This window comes from Cuculus canorus, chromosome 22 (genome assembly GCF_017976375.1).
Source record: "Cuculus canorus isolate bCucCan1 chromosome 22, bCucCan1.pri, whole genome shotgun sequence".
Taxonomy (NCBI): domain Eukaryota; kingdom Metazoa; phylum Chordata; class Aves; order Cuculiformes; family Cuculidae; genus Cuculus; species Cuculus canorus.
In genome coordinates this window covers 4,913,327-4,936,728 of record NC_071422.1, presented here as the reverse complement: position 1 = coordinate 4,936,728, position 23,402 = coordinate 4,913,327, and the positions used below count along the sequence as shown (strand labels likewise).

General features: G+C 56.6%; 3 protein-coding genes across 6 annotated transcripts; 2 read left to right on the top strand and 1 right to left on the bottom strand.

Annotated features, from left to right (window-relative positions):
- Window positions 1-950: 950 nt before the first annotated feature.
- GPATCH3 (G-patch domain containing 3) lies at window positions 951-7,318 on the top strand. Its single transcript, XM_054086388.1, has 7 exons — window positions 951-1,313; window positions 2,949-3,355; window positions 4,799-4,973; window positions 5,309-5,368; window positions 5,640-5,761; window positions 5,944-6,071; window positions 6,996-7,318. The coding sequence occupies exons 1-7, from the start codon at window positions 974-976 to the stop codon at window positions 7,213-7,215; spliced, it is 1,452 nt and encodes a 483-aa protein (XP_053942363.1). The 5' UTR covers window positions 951-973; the 3' UTR covers window positions 7,216-7,318.
- Window positions 7,319-8,046: 728 nt separating this feature from the next.
- On the top strand, window positions 8,047-16,385 carry GPN2 (GPN-loop GTPase 2). Of its 4 annotated transcripts, none has more exons than XM_054086627.1 (6): window positions 8,047-8,125; window positions 10,218-10,663; window positions 12,292-12,448; window positions 12,593-12,753; window positions 13,765-13,895; window positions 14,406-16,385. In XM_054086627.1, exons 2-6 carry the CDS (start codon window positions 10,247-10,249, stop codon window positions 14,476-14,478), a joined length of 939 nt encoding a protein of 312 aa, XP_053942602.1. In that variant the 5' UTR covers window positions 8,047-8,125; window positions 10,218-10,246; the 3' UTR covers window positions 14,479-16,385. The 4 variants fall into 4 exon arrangements, with proteins under 4 accessions (XP_053942602.1, XP_053942603.1, XP_053942605.1 ...); XM_054086628.1 differs by lacking the exon at window positions 8,047-8,125 and adding an exon at window positions 8,522-9,050; XM_054086630.1 differs by lacking the exon at window positions 8,047-8,125 and adding an exon at window positions 9,917-9,939.
- A 4,693-nt stretch (window positions 16,386-21,078) lies between these two features.
- Window positions 21,079-22,034, bottom strand: SFN (stratifin). Its single transcript, XM_009557555.2, has one exon. It carries the CDS (start codon window positions 21,878-21,880, stop codon window positions 21,140-21,142), a length of 741 nt encoding a protein of 246 aa, XP_009555850.1. The 5' UTR covers window positions 21,881-22,034; the 3' UTR covers window positions 21,079-21,139.
- Between the last annotated feature and the right edge of the window lie 1,368 nt (window positions 22,035-23,402).

Sequence of the window (23,402 nt, the reverse complement as noted above, 5' to 3'; positions counted from 1 at the left end):
CTTGCCAGCTTGTGACCCCCCAATCCTATGATCCCCCCATTGGAGCCTGTGACCCCCCCCAGGGCCTCTGACCCCCACTGGGACCTTGGGCCCCTCCTTGATCCTGTGACCCCCCCTCCCCTTGGAGCCTGTGAAGCTCCCAGGATCTGTGACCGCCCCATTAGAGCCTGTGACAGCCCAGATCCTGTGAACCCTGCCTCGGTCTGTGACCCTTTGATGCTGTGACCCCTCGTTGGAGCCTGTGACCCTCCTGGAATCTCTGACCCTCCCTGGGTCTGTGACCCCTCATTGGGGCCTGTAACCCTGAGGGGAGGGATCAGGATCTGTGACCCCCCCAGGCCCATAATACCCTCCCTGGAACCTGTAACCCCCCTCATTAGAGCCTGTAACAACCCTGCACCCCCTAAGCCTGTAACTCTCCCCACCCCAGAACTTGTAATGCCCCCCTATTGGAACCTGTAACCCCCCCCACCTCCACTGGAACCTGTAACCCCCTTTTTTGGAGTCTGCGACCCCCCCACTGGAGCCTGTGACCCCCATTTTGGAGCTTGGGACCCCCCCCCCACTGGAGCCCATGACCCTCCCCACCTCTTGGAGCCTATAACCCCTCCTCTTGGAGCCTGTAAACCCCCTCTTTTGGAGCCCGTGACCCCCCCTCTTGGAGCCCGTAACCCCCCCCCCTTTTGGAGCTTAACCCCCCCCTTTTGGAGCCTGTGACACCCCCTTTTTGGAGCCTGGAGACCACCTCCCCCCCACTTTTTGGAGCCCGTGACCCCCACACTGGATCCTTTAACTCCCCCTATGGGAGCCCGTGACCCCCGCCCGGAATCCGCCCCCGCCCGCTGCCCCGTGCGCTCTCTCGGCCACCGGGGGGCGCCCTCTCCACGCGCCGCCCGTGACGTCACTCTCCGCGCGCCCAGCCCCCGCCCGTGACGTCACCCCCGCGCGCCCGTCGCCCTCCCAGCGGGGCAAGATGGCGGCGCCCATCCCAAACGCCGAGGACGGTGCCGCCGCCGCCCGTTACTGCCTGGTGAGCGGCATCCCGGCCTCGCTGCGCTCCGCTCAGCTCCGAGCCTACTTCAGCCAGTTCTTGGAGGCGGGCGGCTTCCTCTGCTTCCACTACCGGCACCGCCCCGAGCGCCCGGCGGCGGCCGGCGAGGAGCCGCGCACCTGCTGCTGCCCCGTGGCCGTGCGGCCCGGCCGCGCCCGCCGCCTGGTCCGCCTCTACTCTGGCAAACGCTGGGCCGGGCCTGGCGGCGTCTCCCTGCCCGGCCGCTGCGTGATCCGCAGGGTCCGCCTCGGGGCCTACACGGGTACGAGGGAAACGGGGGAGGAAATGAGGGGAGAAGGAATGGCACTGGGGAGAGGGAACGGGGAGAGGGAACAGGGGGAGAGGGAGTGGCACCGCGGGGAAGGAGTGGGTACTGGGCAGAGGAAATGGGGAACGGAGGGAGGGAGAACGGAGAGAGAAGGAACGGCACCGGGGAGGGGGAACGGGGAACGGGGGAAGAGGGAATGGCGCCAGGGAGAGGGAATAGGGAACAGGCAGAGAGAATGGGGGGAGAAAAAATGGCACCGGGGAGAGGGAATGGGGAATGGAGGGAGAGGGAATGGGGAATGGATGGGGAGGGAATTGCACCGAGAGGGGGTGGGAACCGGGAAGGAGTGGCACCAGGGAGAAGGAACGAGGTGGGAGGAACGGAGGGGGTGGGAATGGCACTGGAGGAGGGAAGGGGGAGTGTATGGGGAGGGAATGAGCACTGAGGGGAGGGAATGGGGAACAGGGGTTAGGGAAAGGGGGGGGAGGATGGAGAGAGGGAAGGAGTAATGGGGTGGAGGGGAGGGAATGGAGGGAGAAGGGAACCGGGAACAGGAGGAGGAAATGGTGCGGGGGGGCGTGCAGAACGAGCACCGAGGGGAGGAAAAAGGGAACGGGAAAGGAGGGGGTGGAGGAATGGGAACGGAGCAGGAGGAAGGGGGGCAGCGGACGGAGAGGGAAAAGGGAAGGGGCACTGGGTGGGAATGGGAAAGGGAAACGCAGAGGAGAGGGGAATGGGGTTGAAGGGAAAAGAGAGGGCACTGCTGGGGAGGCACCAAAATCCCACACTTGGGCATCCCAGCAGCCAGCCTGAGGTTAAAACCCTCCTTGGAGTTCCCTTATTGCCTTAAATCACTTCTGAGGCAGAAAGAGAAGGACTTGGAGGAAAAGCTCAATGTGAGCCAGCAGTGTGTGCTCACAGCCCAGCAACCAGCTGTGTCCTGAACTGCATCCAGAGCAGTGGGAGCAGCAGGTGAGAGAGGGGATTCTGCCCCTCTGCTCCGCTCTGGGGAGACCCCTCCTGGAGCCCTGTGTCCAGTTCTGGAGTCCCCAACATAAGAATGAAATGGAGCTGTTGGAACGAGTCCAGAGGAGGCCACCAGAGATGGTCCAGGGGCTGGAGCACCTCCTGTGTGGGAACAGGCTAAGAATTGGGGTTGTTCAGCCCGGAGAAGAGGGGGCTCCAGGAAGACTTTAGAGCATCTTCCAGTACTGAAAGGGGCTCCAGGAAACTGGAGAGGGGCTCTTGATCACGGAGTGCAGGGAGGGGATGAGAGGGAATGGTTTTCGTCTGAAAGAGGAGAGATTGAGATGAGATCTTAGGAAGAAATGTTTTGCTGTGAGGGTGTGGAGGCCCTGGAACAGGTTGCCCAGGGAAGTTGTGGCTGCTCTATCCCTGGAGATGTTCAAGACCAGGTTGGATGGGGCTTGGAGCCCCTGATCCAGTGGGAGGTGTGCCTGCCCATGGCAGGGAGTGGAACTGGACGTGCTTTGAGGTCCCTTCCAAGCCAAACCACCCTATGAAGAGTCAGGTTGCAGTCTACTTGTCCTCTTCCCACCCAGAAAGGCCCTGATTTTCTCCTCTCTGGTGGAGCATGTTCCTCACAAAACCTTTTCTTCTCTCTTCCAGACATGGACAGCAGGGACAACATGGCTGCTGGCAAATCTGTCGCAGAAGCAGACTTGAAGCGGCTCCCTGAGTTCAATCCGCCTTCCTTCATGCCTTATGGGAACGTGGGCACCCCCCTGCGAGTTTTCCTGGAGCTGATCCGGGCCTGCAGGCTGCCTCCACGGGTTATCAAGAAATTGCAGCTGGATTTTCCAAAGACGGGCTCATCCCGTAGGTATGGGAATGTGCCTTTTGAATACCAGGACACTGAGACAATTATAGAAGAAGAAAGAGTTTACACTGCCACGGGCGATGAGATCACAGAGGAAGAGGGGCCTGCGGCGAGACCTGAGGTGACTCAGCCAGCCAGTGCTGAGGAGGATGAGGAGCGGCAGGAGAAGGAGGAAGAGGAGCTGCACTCGGGTGACGTAAGTGGATTTTTCTAGCACTGTCCAAGCTTAGCTGTTGTAGCTGTGAAGCTGAAAGGGCTGATATAACTCTCTCTCAGCTCATTTTTAATCTTTTACTTGTACTGTATAAATTACTTGTCTAAAAATGGGGTTAAAATACGATTGTTCACATTTTGGTGCTCTGAGTCCCTTGGTGTGTGAACAATGTGGGCATTAACACCTCCAAAAACGCTTGCCCAAATCATCGAGCCCTGGCAGAGGCTGCCCAGGGAGGTAATTGAGTCCCCATCCCTGAAGGCGTTTAAAAGAGGGGTAGACGAGGTGCTCAGGGACATGGTTTAGTGGCAGACAGGAATGGTTGGACTCGACGATCCGAGAGGTCTTTTCTGACCTCATGATTCTATGATTCTGTGATTCTCAGGTGGTTGTGGGGCTCAAGCCCTGAAGGAGTTTTAGTCAGGCTGAAGCCTTGAGGTTTTGATCCCAAGGAATCTGGCGCTGCGGGACCAGATCTGTGCCATGCTGCGTGGTAGATGGGCTCTGCTGTCGCTTGTGAACGCGGTGACCAGAGTTTTGGGAGCACATCCGTGTGCTGGAAATGCCAGCAGAGCTGTGCAGTAGTTGACCTGGAATGCTCCTGTGACTGAAATTTGTCGTTCTTGGAAAAATGGCTTTGGGTGACAGGCTCTGCGCAGCTGGGGCTGGCCAGGCTCTCCGGAGGCTTTCTCGCTCCCTCCGCCGACAGCGCCGGTCTAGCCTGTTCCCTCAACCCTCTGTCATTAGAGAGGGAGCACAATCCCGAGGCAAGCCATTCCCGTTCTTTGCTCTGCCAGAATTAGCTCAAGCGCCAACTCTTTGCTGCAGTTTTATCCCATGAGGTTCTCTTAGCAACACAGAACGCTTTGTTCCCTCCTTTACAAACATTTTATTCAGTCTTTTTCTCTCCAGACTAAACAGGCTCTTTCTCACAGGCTGTTTCCTGCATCTCTTTTGGCTATTCCTGAGTTGGAATGGGCTCTGTCCCAAAACCAGGCAGGCAGCAGTAAAGCTGGTCAGTCCGATGGGTGCCTGTGCCAGCCGGACGCCTCACCGGAACCCACACAATCTCTTTAGGGATCAGCTTGAGTGGAATTAATTTGTTACTGGTGCTGACTCTCCGTACGACACGCCTGCTCCTTACATGGGCATCTTTGTGTTACGGATGGGATCCGCTGCTGAAAGCCATGCCACGGAGTGGGTGTGATGTGGTGTTTTTCACCACTTCTCTTTGCTGACTCCGAACATGGCATTAGTCAGGGGAATGAAGTCATCAGCGCCGGTCGTGTCAGTGCCTGAAAGGAGCAGGCTGAGACGAGCTCTGTTGATAAAGCTCTTTCATAGGGAAGGCATTCCAAGGGGTAGGGGACGGGGAAGAAGGCTGCGTGCTGTTGGTGTCACCCACCTTTCCTCGGCTCTTTGCAGGATGATGATACCTGTGAGGAGTGGGAGCGGCACGAGGCGCTGCATGAGGACGTCACTAAGCAGGACCGTGTGGAGGAGCGGCTTTTTGAAGAGGAGATTGAGCTGAAGTGGGAGAAAGGCGGCTCCGGCCTTGTCTTCTACACGGATGCTCAGTATTGGCAGGAGCAGAATGGAGGTAACATTGGTGTTTGTGTCACAGACTTCGCCACCACGAGCTGGGGGCCCAGCCCTGCAGGTGAATCGGAAATAAGCGTGTATGAGCGTTCCAGATGTGGCATCTTGCTGTTTTTAAACATTCCCTTGATCACAAAGTCATTCAGTCCAGTCACCAGAGACCCCAGTGGTCCTTCTTGGTAGCCCATTGTTTGAGCACTGGGTTTGTGATGTCTCCAGTACCACCTCCTTCCCATTTTATTAGAGAAAATGGGAAGCTGGGCCACCAGGAAACAGCTCTTCCATGTCACACCTAAACAACCATCACTAAAACCAGTGCTTTCCTTCCCTTGGCAGACTTTGACGAGCAGACTGCGGATGACTGGGACGTGGACATGAGCATCTACTATGACAAAGGTACCTTAGCTGAACCCCCTGTAGGAAATGAGGGAGGCTGGGAAACTCTGACCTTGCAGAATTTCTCCAGTGGGGAATTCTTTGACTCTGTCGTCCTTTGAAAGCGTCCAGGACGTCATTGTGCTTGAAACAACGTTTTTCTTGTCTGACAGGGAGAGTTGCCAAAAAGAACAGGTTCTGCCTCCTTGCTGTGTGGTGCTCTGGGGGAAATGACAGTAGCAAAGAGCTTTCCTGAGCTGTGTGGCTCTGACTCTTGCTTCTTTCTCCCTAGATGGAGGCGATAAGGATGCTCGGGACTCGGTCCAGATGTGGCTGGAACAGCGATTGCGGGATGGCTTGGAGGATGGATCCGTTTCAGGGCAGCAGATTGGCACCTTTGAGAGACACACCAAGGTGAGCTCTGCCTGCCTGCTCAGGAGGGACAGAGCAGGACCAGAACGGCTGCGGTGGGGATGCTCAGAGGCTGTGGGATGGGGACAGGAGACCTCCTGGGTGTGAGGAGGAGACAGGGGGGTCTGGACAGATGAGGATGGGCTTTATCTGGCAACTCTCTGATGTTTCTTCCCCTCTCCCAGGGCTTTGGCAGGAAGGTGTTGGAGCAGCAGGGCTGGACGGAAGGGCTGGGGCTGGGCAGCAGCAACTCTGGAATGGCTGAAGCTCTGGACAACGAGGGTCAGAATCCCAGATGCAAGAGGGGGCTAGGGTGAGTACCCAGCCCTACCTGGCTGGATTCAGAGCCTCTGCCCGGGCTCTCTGGGCTGGTGCAGCAGCTGCCTTTCTGTGAGAGGAGCGGAGTGTGGACCAGAACTGTGAGGCTGTCCAAGGGGGCTGCTGTCCCCTGCATTGCTGCTAGTAGGGTCTACCTCGGCGCTCTGGAGCTGAATACGCTGCTGTTCCTGACACTTCAGTGCTCCTTAGAGCAGCTTGTGGTGTGAGATGGGGCTGCAACCATTTGCAGGCTTGCACAGCACAGAGAGCTGCACTTGGGGGCTGAGGGTCCCCTCTGCTACTGCACCACTCCCTTCTCTGCTGGGTTTCTGGAGGCTTTGTGTGGTGCTGGGTTTCACCGTGAGGGCTGGCTCTCCTCCTAGAGCACTCTCGCAGCCAGGAGTAGGACAAGAATCCTTATTGCCCGGTGTCGTAGGATCATGGAACAGTTTGGGTTAGAAGGAACCTCAAAGGCCATCCAGTTCCACTCATCTACCATGGGCAGGGACACCTCCCACTGGATCCAGTTGCTCCAAGCCCCATCCAATGTGGTCTTGAACACCTCCAGGGATGGGGCAGCCACCACTTCTCTGGGCAACCTGGGCCTCCCCACCCTCACAGTGAAGCATTTCTTTCTGAAATCTCATCTCAGTCTCCCGTCTTTCAGCTGAAAGCTGTTCCCCTTGTCCTCTCCCCGCACTACCTGATCCAGAGTCCCTCCCCAGCTTTCCTGGAGGCCCTTTCAGCACTGGAAGCTGCTCTAAGCTCTCCCTGCAGCCTTCTCCAGGGTGAACAACCCCAACTCAGCCATCTCTTCAGATCAGTCCACTTCTCCCTGCATCACAAGGCCATAAGCTGAGATGCACTGGGATGTCCAACTACCTCAGCAGTGTTGGACCAAACTTCTGCTTCCTTCTAGGTACCATGGGGAGAAACTGCCAACATTCAGCAAGGTGAAAAAGCCCCGACGGGACTCTCCTATCCTCATCTCAACCATCTACGATGACCCTGACCCCAAGGACAGTGGTGACCAACTGCTGAGGCGCCAACCACCCACTGCCATGAAGTACAGGCAGGAGATGCCGTTTGTCCGGGCATCCCATGGTGCTCTGGAGAGCTCTGGTGCCCGGCCACGCTGAGCAGAGACTGTCACAGAGCCTTTATGCTTGCTCCTGTCCTGCACAGGCTGGCTCCTGGTCTTGGATTTGGAGCAGAGTTTTCATATATTTATTTTTGTAAGAAATACAGACTTGTAACAAAAATTGCCTCAGTGGATTTTTTTCCCCCGATTGAACGATTCTAATGCGGCGAAATAGCATTGGTCCTGCCTGTTCAGTGGGAACAGGGAAGGGTGTTGCATTGCCAACAGCCTGGATCAACTAAACTTGTGTGCTGGGTCAGCCTAAAAATCTGGAACTCACAGCTCGTGGCTGCCTGAGACCCAGGGAAGGACAAGTACAGACAGCGCCGGCCGCGGTACGGTAACTGTCCTGCAGAAAGCTCGCTGCCGGCCCGCAGCTCCGCGTTGCTTGGGTGTGACGATCCCACACTCCTGGGAGAAACTTGTCTGGATGAAAGACTCGTCTTGGCAGCCTCCGGAATAATTCTGTGGGAGGCGTTTCCCTGCGGTCGGGCGTAGCGGGTGCTTCCCTGATGTGCTCCGCTCCGGTTTCCTGACACAGGCACATTTAGAGGGGGGCAGAGCCTTGCTCCCTGCATCCCAGAACTGCAGGGTTCAGTGTGAACGGGTGGATGCTTTGTTCTCGGGCTCTGCCTTGGCTCTGCGCTCCTTCCTTAGGGCAGGATGCGGGGATGCAGGGAAGAACTCCCTCTTCCCTTGGGAATGGGGCCGAGGGGCGGCGCCGGGATTCGAACCTCCGTCTCACGCTTCGGGGGTCGCGGGTTCGCGTCTCGGAGGTGTTGGAGCCGCGGAGCCTCCCGACCGCGAGGGGGCGTCGTGGCGGAGGAGGCGGTGCCGCTCGCGACCCGGAACTCGGGGGGCGGGACCCGCGGGACCCGGAACCGGCGGCGGCGGCACCGGAGGGGGCGGTGAGGGGCGAGGGGGTGGGGAGCTGAGGATGTGCCTAACGGGAACGGGGAGGGCTGAGGGGGGCAGGAGGGGCCTTAGGGGATCGAGGAGGGCCTGGGGGGAACAGGGGTACCTAACGGGACCGAGGGGGGCATGAGGGGATTGTGGGGGCCGAACTGGGCCAGGAGGGGCCTGAAGAGAACGGGGGGGGCGTGACGGGAACAGAGGAGCACTGGGGGGACCGGAGGGGCCTGAGGGAACGGGGGGGCCTAACGAGACCAGGGGAGTGCTGGGGGGATCGGAGGGGCCAGGAGTGGCCTGGGGAGAGCGGGGGGGGGCCTAACGGGAGTGGAAGGGGCCTGCAGAGGGAGGGGATAATGGGAACGGAGGGGCCTGAGGGGCAGTGGCGGGGGGCAGGAGGGATCTGAGGGGAGCTGGGAGGACTCCTAATGTCCAACCTAATCCTCCTCTGGCATCTTCCTGCCCTCAGGTCCGGAGGGAAGAGGTCAACACCTGCTTCTCCTCCCTTGTGAGGAAGCTGTAGACTGCAATGAGTGTGACTTCAGCCACTCTTCATACAGCTTCCTCTCTAGACCCTCCCCCAGCTTTGTGGCCTTCTCTGGACATTCTCCAGTAGCTTTAGATCCACAGGAAAGAGGGGATAGAACCCCTAAAGAAAAGGACTTGGGGTGCTGGTAATGAGAATCCCAACATGAGCTGGCAATGGCACTCACAGCCCAGAAAGCCAACCATGTCCTTGGCTGCCTCCAAAGCCATGGGAGCAGCAGGCAAGGGAGGGGATTCTGCCCCTCTGCTCTGCTCTGGTGAGACTCCACCTGGAGTCCTGCGTCCAGTTCTGGAGTCCTCAGCACAGGAAGGACATGGAGCTGTTGGAGCGAGTCCAGAGGAGGCCACGGAGATGATCCGAGGGCTGGAGCACCTCCTGTACGGGGACAGGCTGAGAGTTGGGGTTGTTCAGCCTGGAGAAGAGAAGGCTGCGGGGAGACCTTAGAGCAGCTTCCAGTACTGAAAGGGGCTCCAGATCAGGGAGGGCAGGGATGGGACGATGGGGAACAGTTTTCAGCTGAAAGAGGGGAGATTGAGATGAGATCTTAGGAAGAAATGTTTTGCTGTGAGGGTGGGGAGGCCCTGGCCCAGGTTGCCCAGAGCAGTGGTGGCTGCCCCATCCCTGGAGGGGTTCAAGGCCAGGTTGGATGGGGCTTGGAGCCCCTAATCCAGTGGGAGGTGTCCCTGCCCATGGCAGGGGGTGGATCTGAGTGGGCTTTGAGGTCCCTTCCAGCCCAAACCATTCCATGATTCTGTGATCTGAGGGTGTAGGGAAAAGGGGGGAGGGGAGGGGAAAGGTGTCATTGTGGAGAAGAAAGGAAAAGGAGGAAAGGAAATGGGATATATGGGGAGAAGAGGGGATGTAGACAAAGAGGGGACCATGGGGAAAGAAGGTCATGGGGAGAAGAGAGGATGTGGAGGGTACGCAGGAAGGGGAAGAGGGATGGCGGAAAGAGGAGATGCAGGCAAAGGGGGATGGGGGGAGAGGGGACATAGAATGATGGGGAGAAGATATGGGAGATGTGCAATTTAGGTGGGTGGAGAGGGAATGTAGGGTGGGAGAAGGAGCACGTGGGAGAGGGGACATAGATTGGCATCAGGAAAAGGAACGTACATGGAGAGTGGGAATATGGAGTTCCATGGTGGGGAAAGGGGACACGAAGGAGACAAGGGACATGAGGATATGTAGAATATAAGGCAGGGCATGGCGAAATGGTGGGGTGGGGGAATATGTGATTGCTCCTGCATCAAGGAAGGACCCAACAAGGTTAAAAATGACCCCTCACATGGGTGGGAGTAGGGATCTGTCCTGTGGGCACAGCCCTGTGGGTCTGGTTTGGGCTTTGCCAATCTCCAAGCCACAGCATCACCAGCTGGGGTCACATCATCCCGGCACGGGGTTTGGCCCTGCAGGGCGTGGCAGGAGACAACAGTTACACAAAGGCACTTTCCCTTTTTTTCCACCTGCTTCCTGGGTGTGAATCCCGCAGATCACATTTGTACTAATGCAAATAAAACGTTAAATGGGAGTTTTTCCTTTTTCAGCCAAGGGAAGGAGAAGGAAATGAGGCAACATGTCTGAGGGCAGCAAGGGGAGTTTGCTGGCCTTTGGCCAGGTGGTAATTGGCCCTCCGGGCTCCGGGAAGACAACCTACTGCCATGGCATGCAGGAATTCATGAGCAGGATCGGGCGCAAGGTGTCGGTGGTGAACCTGGACCCTGCTAACGAGGTGATGCCCTACCAGTGCGCCGTGGACATCGCCGAGCTCATCACCCTGCCTGACGTGATGGAGAACCTGAAGCTGGGGCCCAACGGGGGGTTGATCTACTGCATGGAATACCTGGAGGCCAACTTCGATTGGCTACAGGAGAAGCTGGCGGCGTGCAGGGGTCACTACTGCTTGTTTGACTGCCCGGGGCAGGTAGAGCTCTACACCCACCATGACGCCCTGAAGAATGTCTTCGCACAGTTGGCCAAGTGGAATTTCAGGGTAGGTTTGGGGCTCTGCAGGGAGCTGGGATCAGTGCCTGGCACCCCATGTTCTTGTGCAAGGGACTGGGGAGCTGTACCCCACGGGATCAGACTTTTGATTGTGGATACCAATAACTGTTTTTCACTAGCCAGCTTGGCCTTCCATGTGAAATGGCGTTATCAGAGAAGGAGGAGGGTTTAACCCATTTTACGCTCTGAGAGCTTGGCAAAGGAGCAGCTTGTTCAGGGTATTTAATGCAGTGGGATCATCTTCAGAATAGTTTGGGTGGGAAGGGACCTTAAAGCCATCCAGTTCCAAACCCATGCCATGGATGGGGACACCTCCCATGGGATCAGGCTGCTCCAAGCCCTATCCAAGCTGGCCTTGAACACCTCCAGGGCTGGGGTGAACAGAAACATGGGTTCTCCTTCCTCACACACTTTTGCTGTGCTCCAGGCTCGTCTCCGCAGCCCTTGTATGTTTTATCCAAGTGGGTGCTGTATTTTGGAACAGAGGGGTCAGTGACCGAGGGATTCTTTGCACTGTGCTGCGAGAAATCCGGGCATCATCTCAGGCCCTACCTGGCTCTCCTGCCAAGCCAAATCGCTCTGCCTTTTGTCGTACATGCTCTGTGCTTCCTTGCACAATGGAAGATGCAAATGAGAAAGCACAGGTGAGAAGAGTCCCATGACTGAGCTAACTTGCTTACACTGCGTTTGGTTTGCGTTTGGGCCAAACCATGAACGCGCAAACCCAGTGTGGTGTGAGCAGGAAGGGCAAGTTCATTTGCTTGAGAATGTCACTGGGAATCTGCACATTAGAGATTATTTTGATTCAAATAAATGTACGTGGAGTTGTAGTTACTAAAAAAAGAGAGTTACACCGCTGTTGTGATGCTCGAGTGCTTATGCCTGCCTGTGAGGTTTCAACTGGCTTTTTTGTGCTGCAGAAGCATAGCTGTGACTCAGCCATGCTCGGCTTCACAACCCTGACATCGACTAATGTTGTGTAACAGGCAGGAGCTTAACAGAGATCTTGGACCATATTGTTAGAGCTGCACAAAACACAGCAAATCAAACTGTTCATTAATTTAATTATTAATTATTATTTTAAACCGCAGGACAATTGGTTCTGCCAGCTGAGCGTGGTGTGCTACAGTTACTGTTCCTGAGTGCACACTGTGCTTGAGCATTCCTGTAGGGAAGGTGGGAATCTGGAGGCAGTGGTGTCATTCAGAACGAGAGTTAACCCCATCTCCCAGCCCCAAAAACCCTGCAGGGTTCAGACAAGTGTGGTAACTTCATCTGCAGAGAAAGAAGCTCTGAGAAAAGACAGGGTGGTTGCAGGTCTAAATGTCTTTCAGTGCTGCTGGTGGAGCTCAGCACCCCACAGCCCTTTCTGTGCACCAGAACCCTGGGTCCTGAATCCCCCAGGAGGTCTGTAGGTGGGAATGTGGCAATATTTACTCCTATATATATATGTGCTCATATGTGAGGATGTTTTATGTGCAGGAGCTGGAAGATAAGTGGTAACTTTCCCTTCCTGGGAGTCTATAGCTAGGTCTGAACAGACTGTCCTGTAGCCACTGTCCCGAAAGCAAGCGCAGGGGCTCGTCGTGATCCTGACTTTGTGTCCTTGCTTCCCAGCTGGCTGCGGTGCATCTGGTGGATTCTCACTATTGCACGGACCCTGGCAAGTTCATCTCTGTTCTCTGCACCTCACTTGCGACCATGCTGCACGTGGAACTGCCCCATGTCAACGTCCTCTCCAAGATGGACCTTATTGAGCAGTACGGCAAGCTGGGTAAGAGCTCCTGCGCGAGAGACATACAGAGTTGGGCTGCAGCAGGGGTGAATCGCTGCTCGGGTGTAGGGATGGTTGGGGAACTGGTGTAAATCTCACTGGATTCTTCAGTTGCCTTCAGAGCTTCTTGGTGTTTCCCTGCAGCTTTCAACCTGGATTATTACACAGAGGTCCTGGACCTCTCCTACTTGGTTGACCATTTAGCTTCCGACCCCTTCTTCAGAAATTACCGCCGCCTCAACGAGAAGTTGGTGGAGGTGATCGAGGATTACAGCCTGGTGTCCTTCATTCCTCTCAATGTCCAGGTGATGGAGCAGAGAGAACAGGGAGTGTTGGATATGTTGTCAACACGTTTGGTAGCAGCAAGGTTATGTCTGCTAGGAGCCAGGAGGGACACAAACCTCAGCTGTGGGGAGACTTGGGATAGAGAAGGATAAACACATTCAGACTTAGGAATGATCTGTGGCAAAAAAAGGAAAAGAAGAGGCCAGTGAGCTTGAGGCTAAGCGGGCCTTGTGTCCTGAAGTGTGGCATAAAGACTCCCTCTTCATTCAGCCTTTCTGTGCCCGCGTTTCGAAGCTGGGCAAAGTATTATCCAGTATTCCAGGGAGACCTTAGAGCAGCATCCAGTACTGAAAGGGGCTCCAGGAAAGCTGGGGAGGGGCTCTGGATCAGGGAGGGCAGGGACAGGATGAGGGCAACGGTTTTCAGCTGAAAGAGGGGAGATTGAGATGCGATATCAGGAAGATATTTTCTGTGAGGGTGGGGAGGCCCAGGTTGCCCAGAGAAGTGGTGGCTGCCCCATCCCTGGAGGTGTCCAAGGCCAGGTTGGATGGGACTCTGAGCAACCTGATCCAGTGGGAGGTATCCCTGCCTATGGCAGGGGAGTGGAACTGGGTGAGCTTTAAGGTCCCTTCCAACACAAACCATTCCATGATTCTGTGATTACCTAAAATGTTAAATTAGGGAGCACAGAATAATTAGAAGATTGGAAAGAGAACATTTGGGAAGAAGGGCTGAAAACGTTAACCTGGCAGTTGGCAGAAATGTCAACAGAGGCAAATGGGCTGAGTCAGGAGGTGATGAAAGGGAGCAGGAGGGTGGAGATACCAACCCAGCAGGGATTCCGGCTGAAAGCGAGTGCCCCTGGTTGTCTGACAGCCCCTTGGGCTCCAGGAGGCCAGCAGCATCATTCGGGCACTGGGTACTGTGTGGGTGGCCCAAAGCCTCGGAGAAAACCCATAGTAAAGCCCAATGCGTGCTCTCGCTTCCAGGCAAGGACCAAATTCCCTGTCTTTCATCTCCCTCCCTTTCAGGATAAGGAGAGCATGCGGCAGGTGATGCAGGCAGTAGACAAAGCCAACGGCTATTCCTTTGGAGACCAAGAACACAGGAGCCTGGAAGCTCTGATGTCAGCAGCAGTGGGAGCCGATTTCCACTTTGCTTCGTATCCTTCTCCATGGATCCTCTGTTGCATGGTGTTTTAATTTCTCCTTCCCTGGGGAAGAGGTTGGAGGTGAAGCTGGGAGACTGCAGGCCCGGGTTGTTGCTAACATCACCTGGTGCTGTTTGGGGATCCACAGGGAACGAGTCGGTAGACTCAGCCCAGATCTTTGCAGACAGTTGTCCACACCAAAGCTACCACCACATTTGTTGCTAATTGATACCGTGAATGTGGGAGGAATCTTTTAACAACTTGGCTTTCTCTCACACTCACTTGGACCGGTTCATTCTACCTCGTCCAAACTATACAATTGATTATTCTGTGCTTGTCAAGTCTGGGAGCAGCCAGAGCCAGAAATAACTCGGGTGATGCATGCTGCTGCCAGTACTGCCGTCTTCCTGCCAGCCTTCAGGCTAACGTGAGGCTGATTCCTCACTGAGAACGTTAAAAGCTCCTTGTAGAAGGGTTTGTTTGAGCCCAGCCCCTTGTTTTCCTTAATTACTATGTTATCAGCACGCTTGCAGTGCAGGAGAAGTATGTTGAATCTCAGGACAAAGCTGTGGAAGAAGAAGTGATGGATCTGTAACACACCCACTCTTCTGCAGCTGCTCTCCTGGTTGACACCTTTTCCTACCAGTAGCTTAAAAGATCTCCTCGTTGTGTGACTCGGAGCGAGTGAAAGCCTTTCCAGGCAGAAGTCTGACTGCTGGACTCCCTCTCTGTGAGAGTTTGGTCTCTTGTGCTTCAGCTCTGCTGCACAGTCTTTGCAGAAAGGCTGAGTGCGAGGCAAGCTGGCTCTTTCCTTAGGAACAAGGGAGGTTTAGCCAGGTGGAGGCATGCTTGGCAAGAGAAGGGAAGCGAGATGAAAGAGACCGACCTTTGCCAAGTCTCCTTCCCATCATGATCAAGAGAGACACAGAGAGATAAATCCGTTTGACCTGTCTCTTCTGCAGTGAGAGTTGAAACTAAAGCTCTTGGTGTACGGCATAGGAGGAGCAGGCAGGGGCCTCGTGCTCGGAAGAGAATCCAGGCTGAGGAGCCTCCGAGCTGTCTCAAGGAGGACAGAAAGATGGTTGTTATTTTTAAATAATGATGGACTCTTTCTTAATAAAACAACTCCTTCGTCTTGCTTTCATCTTGTGAGTTTGCTGAACCTGAATAAATAAAACCCAAGAGTGCTACAAAGCCCGAGGCTAAAAAGCTGCTGATGGGAACGTCACAGCAGCCACTGCCTTGTGTGGCTTGCAGAAAGGCTCAGCGTTTGCACTGTCGCGTTCCTCTGTGATCTACCTGAGAGCAGACAAAGCGTTTGCTGCAGGGAGCGAGGAAGAGCGACTGTGAGACGTGAAAGCAGGTCACTCCTCGTGTGCTCATCCAGGGCCTGAGCGGCTGGAGCACAGGCAGCGCTGACAGTCGCGCCCAAACTGCAAGCTCAGCTTCTGGAGGCTTTCGATGAAGAAAGACCCTGTGTGACTCAGCGTGAGACTGGAACACATTGTCATGTGCATGCAGGGCCTTTCTCAGCAACTGGCTTGTCTGCCTTCAACCACTTTCCTTTTTCTGGGCTCGCTTTCTCCAGCGCCTTCTCCAGATCCCACGTTCTGGAGCTGCCCTCTCGCTGGCCCCAGGGTGATGGCAGTGGCTCTCAGCCTCACGTGCCTCCCACTTTGCATCTGTGCTGCTGGCAGCGGCTCGAGTCCATCAGTGCAGTGAATTGGGGAGGTCAGGGCGATGGAAAGCAAGGTGTTTGCACTCCCAGAGCCTCCCGGCAGCTCCCGCAGCCGCACGTAGGATGGGAGCTGCGGAGACTCCCAGCTCGGTGTGCAGACTCAGCATCGTGGCTTGCCCAAGACCTTGCGTAAAATACGACAGCTCTTTCTCACGGGGCGGCTTGGCCCTCAGCAGGGCGATCGCAGACCATGAACTCGGTGAATCTGAATGTGAGCAGGATCTTCCTTAGCAGGGACTTTAAATTTGTGGCCAGGATTTGGAGACAATGAGGAGCTCAGGGAGAGAAGGAGGTTGCAGATGCACGCACACACTTGTGCTTTAACCAGATCAGTTCGCAATGAAAGACTACACTGATTTAAAATACAAGTCAAATCCCTGTCTGCTGTCAGTGCCCGAGCTCTTTTCCTAAGATCCCAGGAACTTCCCTGGGTATTTCTCACTGCATTTCGGTGCTGTCTGGGGCTGAAGGTCTGAAGCCAATCTAACCACAACTGAGCTGAAACTCCATCCTCAGCACGAGGAGGACATTGAGCTGTTGGAGTGGCTCCAGAGGAGGCCACGAAGATGATCTGAGGGCTGGAGCACCACCTGTATGAGGACGGGCTGAGAGAGTTGGGGTTGTTCAACCTGGAGAAGAGAAGGCTCCAAGGAGACCTTAGAACATCTTACAGGGCTGAAAGGGGCTCCAGGAAAGCTGAGGAGGGACTTCTTGCAAAGGCATGGAGTGATAAGAGAAGGGGGAATGGTTTTAAATAGGAAAGGGGAAGATTTATATTAGAAGAAATTCTTCACAATGACGGTGGGGAGGCCCTGGCCCAGGTTGCCCAGAGCAGTGGTGGCTGCCCCATCCCTAGAGGGGTTCCAGGCCAGGTTGGATGGGGCTTGGAGCAACCGGATCCAGTGGGAGGTGTCCCTGCCCATGGCAGGGGGTGGAACTGGATGGGCTTTAACGTCCTTCCCAACCCAAACCATTCCATGATTCTGTGATTGTTACCTTGTGGTCTCATGGCCTTGACCCGGTTGTCTTTGACCCCTGTAGTTGCTGTAAATGGATGGAATATGTGGTCATAAAAATGAATTTTATGGTGGTTTATTCATGGCTTTGAGAGATTTGGTGGCTTGAAAGGGTACCGTGAGGTCAAGGTGGAGTTATGCAAGAGCCATCAAAGCCTTTGTGGCTGTTCGGCATTTTTATTTTAATACCCAGGCAATATCTGCGACCTCACCCGTGCTGTGCTGGGTGAAATGGAAGTCTAAGGTGACAGAAACATCTCTGTTCAGGGAACCTGTGCTGTGTCCGAGGCAAGAAATGCTCTAAAAGAGCTACAGCCCGAAGATCAGAGAGTTTTCACATCAAGGGGCTCTGTTTGGAAAGGAGTATCTGGGGGTGCTGGTCAACAGCGGCTGAACATGAGCCAGCAGTGGCCCAGGTGGCCAAAAAGGCCAAGAGCATCCTGGCTTGGATCATCCATGGGATGGGCAGCATGAGCAGGGAAGGGATCGTGCCCCTGCACTCGGCTGAACCTCAAATCCTGGGTTCAGTTTTGGTCCCCTCAGTACAAGAAGGACATTGAAGGGGTGGAGCGCATCCAGAGAAGGGGAGCGGAGCTGGAAAGGGTCTGGAGAACAAGAGTTATGAGGAGCAGCTGAGGGACATGGGGTTGTTTAGCCTGGAGAAGAGGAGGCTGAGAGGAGACCTCATCGCTCTCTGCAACTGCCTGAAAGTAGGGTTGTAGCGAAGTGGGTGCTGCGCTCTGCTCCGAAGTAACAAGCAATAGCATGAAAGGAAATGGCCTCAAGTTGTGCCAAGAAAGGTTTCGACTGGATTTTAGGAACAATTTCTTTGCTGAAAGAGTGGTGAAGCCCCAGCAGAGGCTGCCCAGGCCAGTGGTGGAGTCTCCATCCCTGGAGGAGTTCATAAAAACCATGGCCATGGCATTTTGGGACGTGGTTTATTAGGCACGGTGGGCTTGGGCTGATGGTTGGACTGGCTGAGTTTAGAGAGCTTTTCCAACCTTCATGATTCCATGGCTCTATGAATTGGGCCCCACAGCTCAGCAGGGACGATCCTGTCTGCTCCCGGCCAGGGCAGGGATGTCTGGAGATCTCCAGTGTGGAACCACGCTGGCTCCTGCACCCGCATGTCCCCATATTGGGAGGGAACAGGAGCCTCGCCGAGGCTCCCAGGGCTGAGGGAGGTGACACTTTGGCTCCTGTCGCTGCCGTTGAGCAATCGGCTGGGGCGAAGGGCCAGGATTAGTCACCTTAATTGAGGCACATCCCAGGCTTTCTGCTGAGCTGGTCCTACCTGCCCCGGCCCTTCCAAACCTGGCACCAGCAGAGGCTGATCCCACTCCAACCTCATGTGGGACCTCCTGGGCAAGATGGTTTTTGGGATGGAGGTGGTTGGGGTTTGGTTGCAGCTGCTGAGCTGGGGTTTGTGGTGTCCTCTCCATCGATTCCAGCCCCAACCTCTTCCTTGCAGCCAGGCCACGATGCTGGAACCCTGATTGCACATCCCACCCAGCAAAGTGTCACCGCAGCCGCTTGCAGAGCTGGGTCACCCCCAGGGTCCCTCTGCACACCCCAAAACACAGTGCCTGGATCAGGCCGAGCCAGCAAGTGTGTAAGAATGGGTGCAGGGATGAAATTCCGAGTGTTTTCGGCAGCCCCAACCATTGCAATATGGGTCAGAGCTTGGGAGCCTCACCAGGGCTGTGGGATCCATGAGCTGGTGGGCTAAAATCCATGTCGGATGGGGCCAGAGTGACCCTTAGGAATAGATTAGGGGATGCCAGCTCCATCCCAGGGCTCCTCCTTGAAGGCTGTGAGTTTTCCCCTCTGTGGGAGAATCAAAACCTCAGCTCCTTCCAGCTCAAGCACCCACCTGGTGACAGCCAGCCCGCCCATCTCCCTTGGGTGCTGCCACACTGGGGAGATGCTGGTGGCCCAGCCGGGAGCCGGCTAGCCCTGGAGAGGCTCCGAGAGCCAGGGGCAAAAGCCAAGCCTGGTTGTGGGTCCTGCAGCCCTCCAGCCCCGCTCAGGATGAGCCCGAAATGCCCCTGTGTGGGCAGCACGGCCAGGGACAGCAGCTCCTGCTTGCCCAGAGACCTCTTTCAGTGGCCTTAACCCCATGGCTACTAGCCACAATCAGGAAAGCCCCTTTGAGGACGCCTCTGGGGTGGGGGACACCCAAGGTGTTTGTTCTGCTGGTGTAAAAGACACTAAAACACAGATATTTGAGAGCTTTGCTGCGTGCTCCTTCCTGCACGGGTTCAGGGATGCTGAGAGCATCCTCCTGCGTGTCCCAGCCAGGGTTTGGGGATGGGGCCTGATGTCTCCCTGGTCCCCTCCCCTGCATGAAACAGGGTCCACACTCCCCAGCAACACAATCCTCTCCTGGGAGGGTTCACAAAGGATTGAGACCTCCCTCCCAGCCCTGAAAAGCTGCTGGACCAGCTGCGAGGCCGGGGAGCATCGTCCGACCTACGCTGCAATTTTGGGTGCTGTTGAAATCTGTTAACTCCAGGGAAGCCACTGGGCTCCCATCGTCCTCCCACCACCCTTGGGCTCCAAGAAATGCCCAAGTGGTTACCAGCACCCCCAGGTCCCACCTCGCCCTCCTCCAGACGAACCAGTCCAAGCCGCTCACGTCCCCAGAGCCGGGTCAAGGGCCGGTGAGAGTCCTTGGCTCGTTTTTCACGTCAACCGGCCCCACGTTGGCTAATTACAGGTCTGGGGATTGGTTCCCAGGCTGGGAGCGCTCGGGGCCAGGCGGAGGCCAAGCGTCGGGGCCCCTCGCTGGCCTTCCCCCAGGAACCAACTGAGCTCCCCGAGAGTGCCGGGGGCTCCCCCAGCTCAGCCGGGACCTGCCGAGCAAACTGCAACCTGCCAGAGCCGCTGCCCCGGTCCTTGGCGACGCCAAGGCAACACTCATGTTGGCTTCTACGGGATCCCGGGATGGGGAAGGGATCGAGGGGGTGGGCAAGGGGCTGGGGAGCTCGTAGGGGATAATCCCCTGGGATGGGCTCTGCTCCAGGTGACGTATCCCATCCTGGGCAAACAGGTTCTGGTTTGCACAGCCCAACCTCCCCCAGCAGCCAGCGCTTTCCCACGGCAGAGCCCTCGCAAACCTCGTTCCATCCCAACCTGGTCCCTTTCACGGTGCTTTGGTCCCTTCCCTTGGGCTTTGCAATCCAGGGAGTGCTTCCCTTGTTGTGCCTCAGTTTCCCCAAAGCTCAAAGCATGCTGGTTTGGCCATGCTGGGGCTCAGGGCTGGTGTGTGCCCCCCCCCCTGTCCCCAGTTTGGGGACCCCGCTGAGCCACGGCAGCACGTCTTGAGTCACCGTGTGTTTCCTCCTGGCATCCCGGCGTTTCCCATCAAAGCCGTCTCCTGCCCAGCCCTGCTGCGCTTGATCTGATGAGCTCATAGCCCAGGGTGCCGTGACTGTATTTTATTGTAATTATTTTTCATGTCGAAACTCGTGCTGGCGGTAGCGGGGAGGCGGGGGGGGGGGGGGGGAGAAGGGGCTGCGCCCTTCACCGTGGCCGGGCGCCAGGGCCAGAAATGCTGAGCTTTCTCCTGTCTCAGCTCGTCCGGACCTCGACGGGGACGTCTCCACCCCGATGACAGCCCAGGGCTGTCCCTGTGTCGCTGCGGGTGCCAATATGGGAACCAACCACCCCACCTTGGACGTAGAGGAGAGCTGGAACATACACGAGGACCTTGGTGATGGGTTTTGGGGCACCGCGGAGTTGGCATCAAGGAGATGGGACACCCCACCGTGGGGCAGGGAAACCGCCACAGCTCACCCCACGGCAGCAGAACCCACTCCAGGAGCTCTTCCGTGGGCTGTGGTTTTCCAGCCATCAAGGAATGGGGGTTCCTTGGGCACCTTGAGACCCCATCCCAGGGTTGGGAGGTTCAGGAGGAGTGGATTCTGAGGGACCCAACGGCTTCTCCAGCCGGTGGAGTGGGTGGCAAAGCAGGAGCTGCCCGGACACGTGCGCGGGGGAGAGATGAGGCAGACGAGAGGCAGACGTGCAGGAGACGGTTTATTGGAGACGCACAGAGGTTTTGGCATTATGTGACCACCCCCTCCAAGGTGAGGGGACTGCCCAGACCCCCCCCTTGCCCCGTCTTGGCCCCTCATCTCCTCCCGTCGCGGCTCCAGCCCTCCAGGACAGGGGGTTTGGAGCCAGCACACGCCGGGCTGGGCAACCCCCCAAAATGTTAAATAGTAGGGGGCTGGCAGCCCTCTGGGATGGAAGCACCACCTCTCCCTACTTTCCCCCACCCCAGAGCAGAGGACGGGGGAGAGGGAAGGGCAAAGTTGCCCCGCAAACACCGCACATGGCCCTCAGCTCTTGGCATCCAAGCTGGAGGGGCCGGGCGGGAGCCAAGACACCTTCCCTCCCCCCAAAAAATACCCCCAAAATACCCCCCCCCCCCCCAAAAAAAAATGAAACCATGAAGGGACCGGAGAGGGGCTGGTCCCCAGCTACGAAGGGGCCGTTCAGTTCTTGGGCTCTTCACCAGCCTCGCCACCGTCTTCTCCGGCACACTCGGCTGTCCATAGCGTGAGGTTGTCCCTGAGCAGCTGCATGATGAGGGTGCTGTCCTTGTAGGAGTCTTCGCTGAGCGTGTGCAGGTCCCCCATGGCCTCGTCGAAGGTGGTCTTGGCCAAGGAGATGGCCTGCTCGGGGGCGTTGGCGATCTCATAGTGGAAGACGGAGAAGTTGAGGGCCAGCCCCAGGCGGATGGGGTTTGTGGGTTGCATCTCCTTTTTGCTGATGTCCATGGCATCTTGGTAGGCTTTCTGGGCTTTGTCTATCGCGCCTTTGCGGCTGTCCCCGGTGGCCACCTCGGCCAGGTATCGGTAGTAGTCACCGAACATCTTCAGGTAGAAGACCTTACTCTCAGGATCGCCCGCCTTCTTGATGAGATGCTTGTCCAGCAAAGCCAGGACATTTTCGCAGACGCTATTCAGCTCCTTTTCCACCTTCTCCCGATATTCGTTCACCAGCTGCGCTTTGTCGTCCCCCTCTTCAGTTTTGTGCTCGATGCTGGAGATGACCCTCCAAGCCGAGCGCTGGCAACCCACCACGTTCTTGTAGGCGACGGAGAGGAGGTTGCGTTCCTCGTTGGACAACTCTTCGCCGTGTTCCACCACCGCCTTCATGAACTCTGCCATGTCCTCGTAGCGCTCAGCCTGCTCGGCCAGCTTGGCCTTCTGTACTAGGTGGTTTCTCTCCATGGTTGGGACGCGGGCGTAGGGCAGACGCTTTGGGCGAAGAGCGGGGCCGGGAGCCGTCGGAGCCTCTGCCGAGCTCTGTCGCTGGGATTCGTTTTTGGCTGAGCGTCGGAGCCTCGAGCGAGAGCGGGAGGAGCCAGCGAAGGCCAAAGGAGTGTCCTCCTCCTCCTTCTCCTCTGCTTCCTCCCCGCTGAGCCCAACCTTAAAAGGAAAATTGCCGTGAATCATCACCCGCGGGCGACAGGCGAGGGAAGGGGTGAAGGGGACGGCCAACGCCCTGCCCTCCTCATGGGTCCCCGGGGAGGGCTCAGTGGGTGCAGCACCCATGGGTGCCCCAAGGGTTCTCCCCACAGCCAACGCCCACCCCGGCACCAAGGGGACGCCCATCTGGTAGCTCAAAGTGCTTGGAATCAGCGACTCATGGAGTCGTTAAGGATGGAAAAGACCTTTAAGGATGAACAGCGAGTGGGTCATCATTTTGGATCATCGTTTTGAGTCATCGGTTTTGGTCATCGTTTTGGGTCATTGATTTTGGTCATCGTTTTGGGTCATCGGTTTTGGTCATCGTTTTGGGTCATTGATTTTGGTCATCGTTTCGGGTCATTGATTTTGGTCATTGATTCGGGTCATAGTTTCGGGTCATTGTTTTTTGGGGTACCTGGAGATGTGACAGCACTTGGATCTTCCCACCTTCCCCCCCCCAAGAAATGGGCCATGGGGTGTGTCCAGCTGTAAAAAGGGTTTCCTATTCCCCGCTCCCCCCCCTCCCCCCAATCATATCACTGTCGTCTTTATATGGTGATTAACTCGTTGGTAATTGTGAGGGCTTGACGGGCAGGTATTTATTCCCACAGGTGGGGAAACTGAGGCAGGGAGGCTCAGCAACTCGCCCAAGCGCTGCCGAGGGACCGCCCCAAAGCAGGCGCCAGCGCCTCGTGCCTTTGAGCCGCCGCGTGGCAGGACTGGTCTGACCCCCCAAAACCCTCCCGCTGCGGGGAAAACCCCCAACCCCATGAACTCAGGGCTCCCCCAGCGCTCGTCTACAGCTTGAGGCTGCCTCTCCCCACCCCAACCTCCATCCCAACATCTTTTCTCACCTCCTAAGCTGCAATCAAAGAGTTTTAGGTGGGTTTCTTTTGAATTTTGGGGGGATTTTTTGGCCACGATGCAACTGTGGGTGCTGGGCTGCTGCTGGAAACGCTCCTCCCCGATTAGGATCTGTGCTTCGTGTTGCGCTGCAGTTTCACTCTCGACCTGCTCGAGCTTGTTGCCACACGCCGGGCACCGGCAGCTCCTGGCCGCGGTGGCGAAGCCTTGGCCCGCGCCAAGCCCTGGCGTTATCTGCCGTGCGGGAGCCGTGCGGGAAGGGTAGGGTGGGGCGAGTGTTCGAGGCATCGGGCCAAGACAAAAAGGAGGTTTCTTTTTTCAATCATGGTGACTCTCTGCTTTACTCATCCCCGGTGCCACCTCAGCTGGGAGTGCCCCATCCCTGCCATCGCTTGGATCCCCCACCCCAGGATGGGGT

Excerpts from the sequence above, each read along its gene's own strand:
- GPATCH3 (XM_054086388.1), top strand. The coding sequence starts at position 974 with ATGGCGGCGCCCATCCCAAACGCCGAGGACGGTGCCGCCGCCGCCCGT. Across the intron at positions 4,974-5,308 it reads TTGGCAGGAGCAGAATGGAG|ACTTTGACGAGCAGACTGCG; the intron begins GTAACATTGGTG and ends TTCCCTTGGCAG. Across the intron at positions 5,369-5,639 it reads GAGCATCTACTATGACAAAG|ATGGAGGCGATAAGGATGCT; the intron begins GTACCTTAGCTG and ends CTTTCTCCCTAG.
- SFN (XM_009557555.2), bottom strand. The coding sequence starts at position 21,880 with ATGGAGAGAAACCACCTAGTACAGAAGGCCAAGCTGGCCGAGCAGGCT.
- GPN2 (XM_054086627.1), top strand. The coding sequence starts at position 10,247 with ATGTCTGAGGGCAGCAAGGGGAGTTTGCTGGCCTTTGGCCAGGTGGTA. Across the intron at positions 10,664-12,291 it reads TGGCCAAGTGGAATTTCAGG|CTGGCTGCGGTGCATCTGGT; the intron begins GTAGGTTTGGGG and ends CTTGCTTCCCAG. Across the intron at positions 12,449-12,592 it reads TGAGCAGTACGGCAAGCTGG|CTTTCAACCTGGATTATTAC; the intron begins GTAAGAGCTCCT and ends GTTTCCCTGCAG.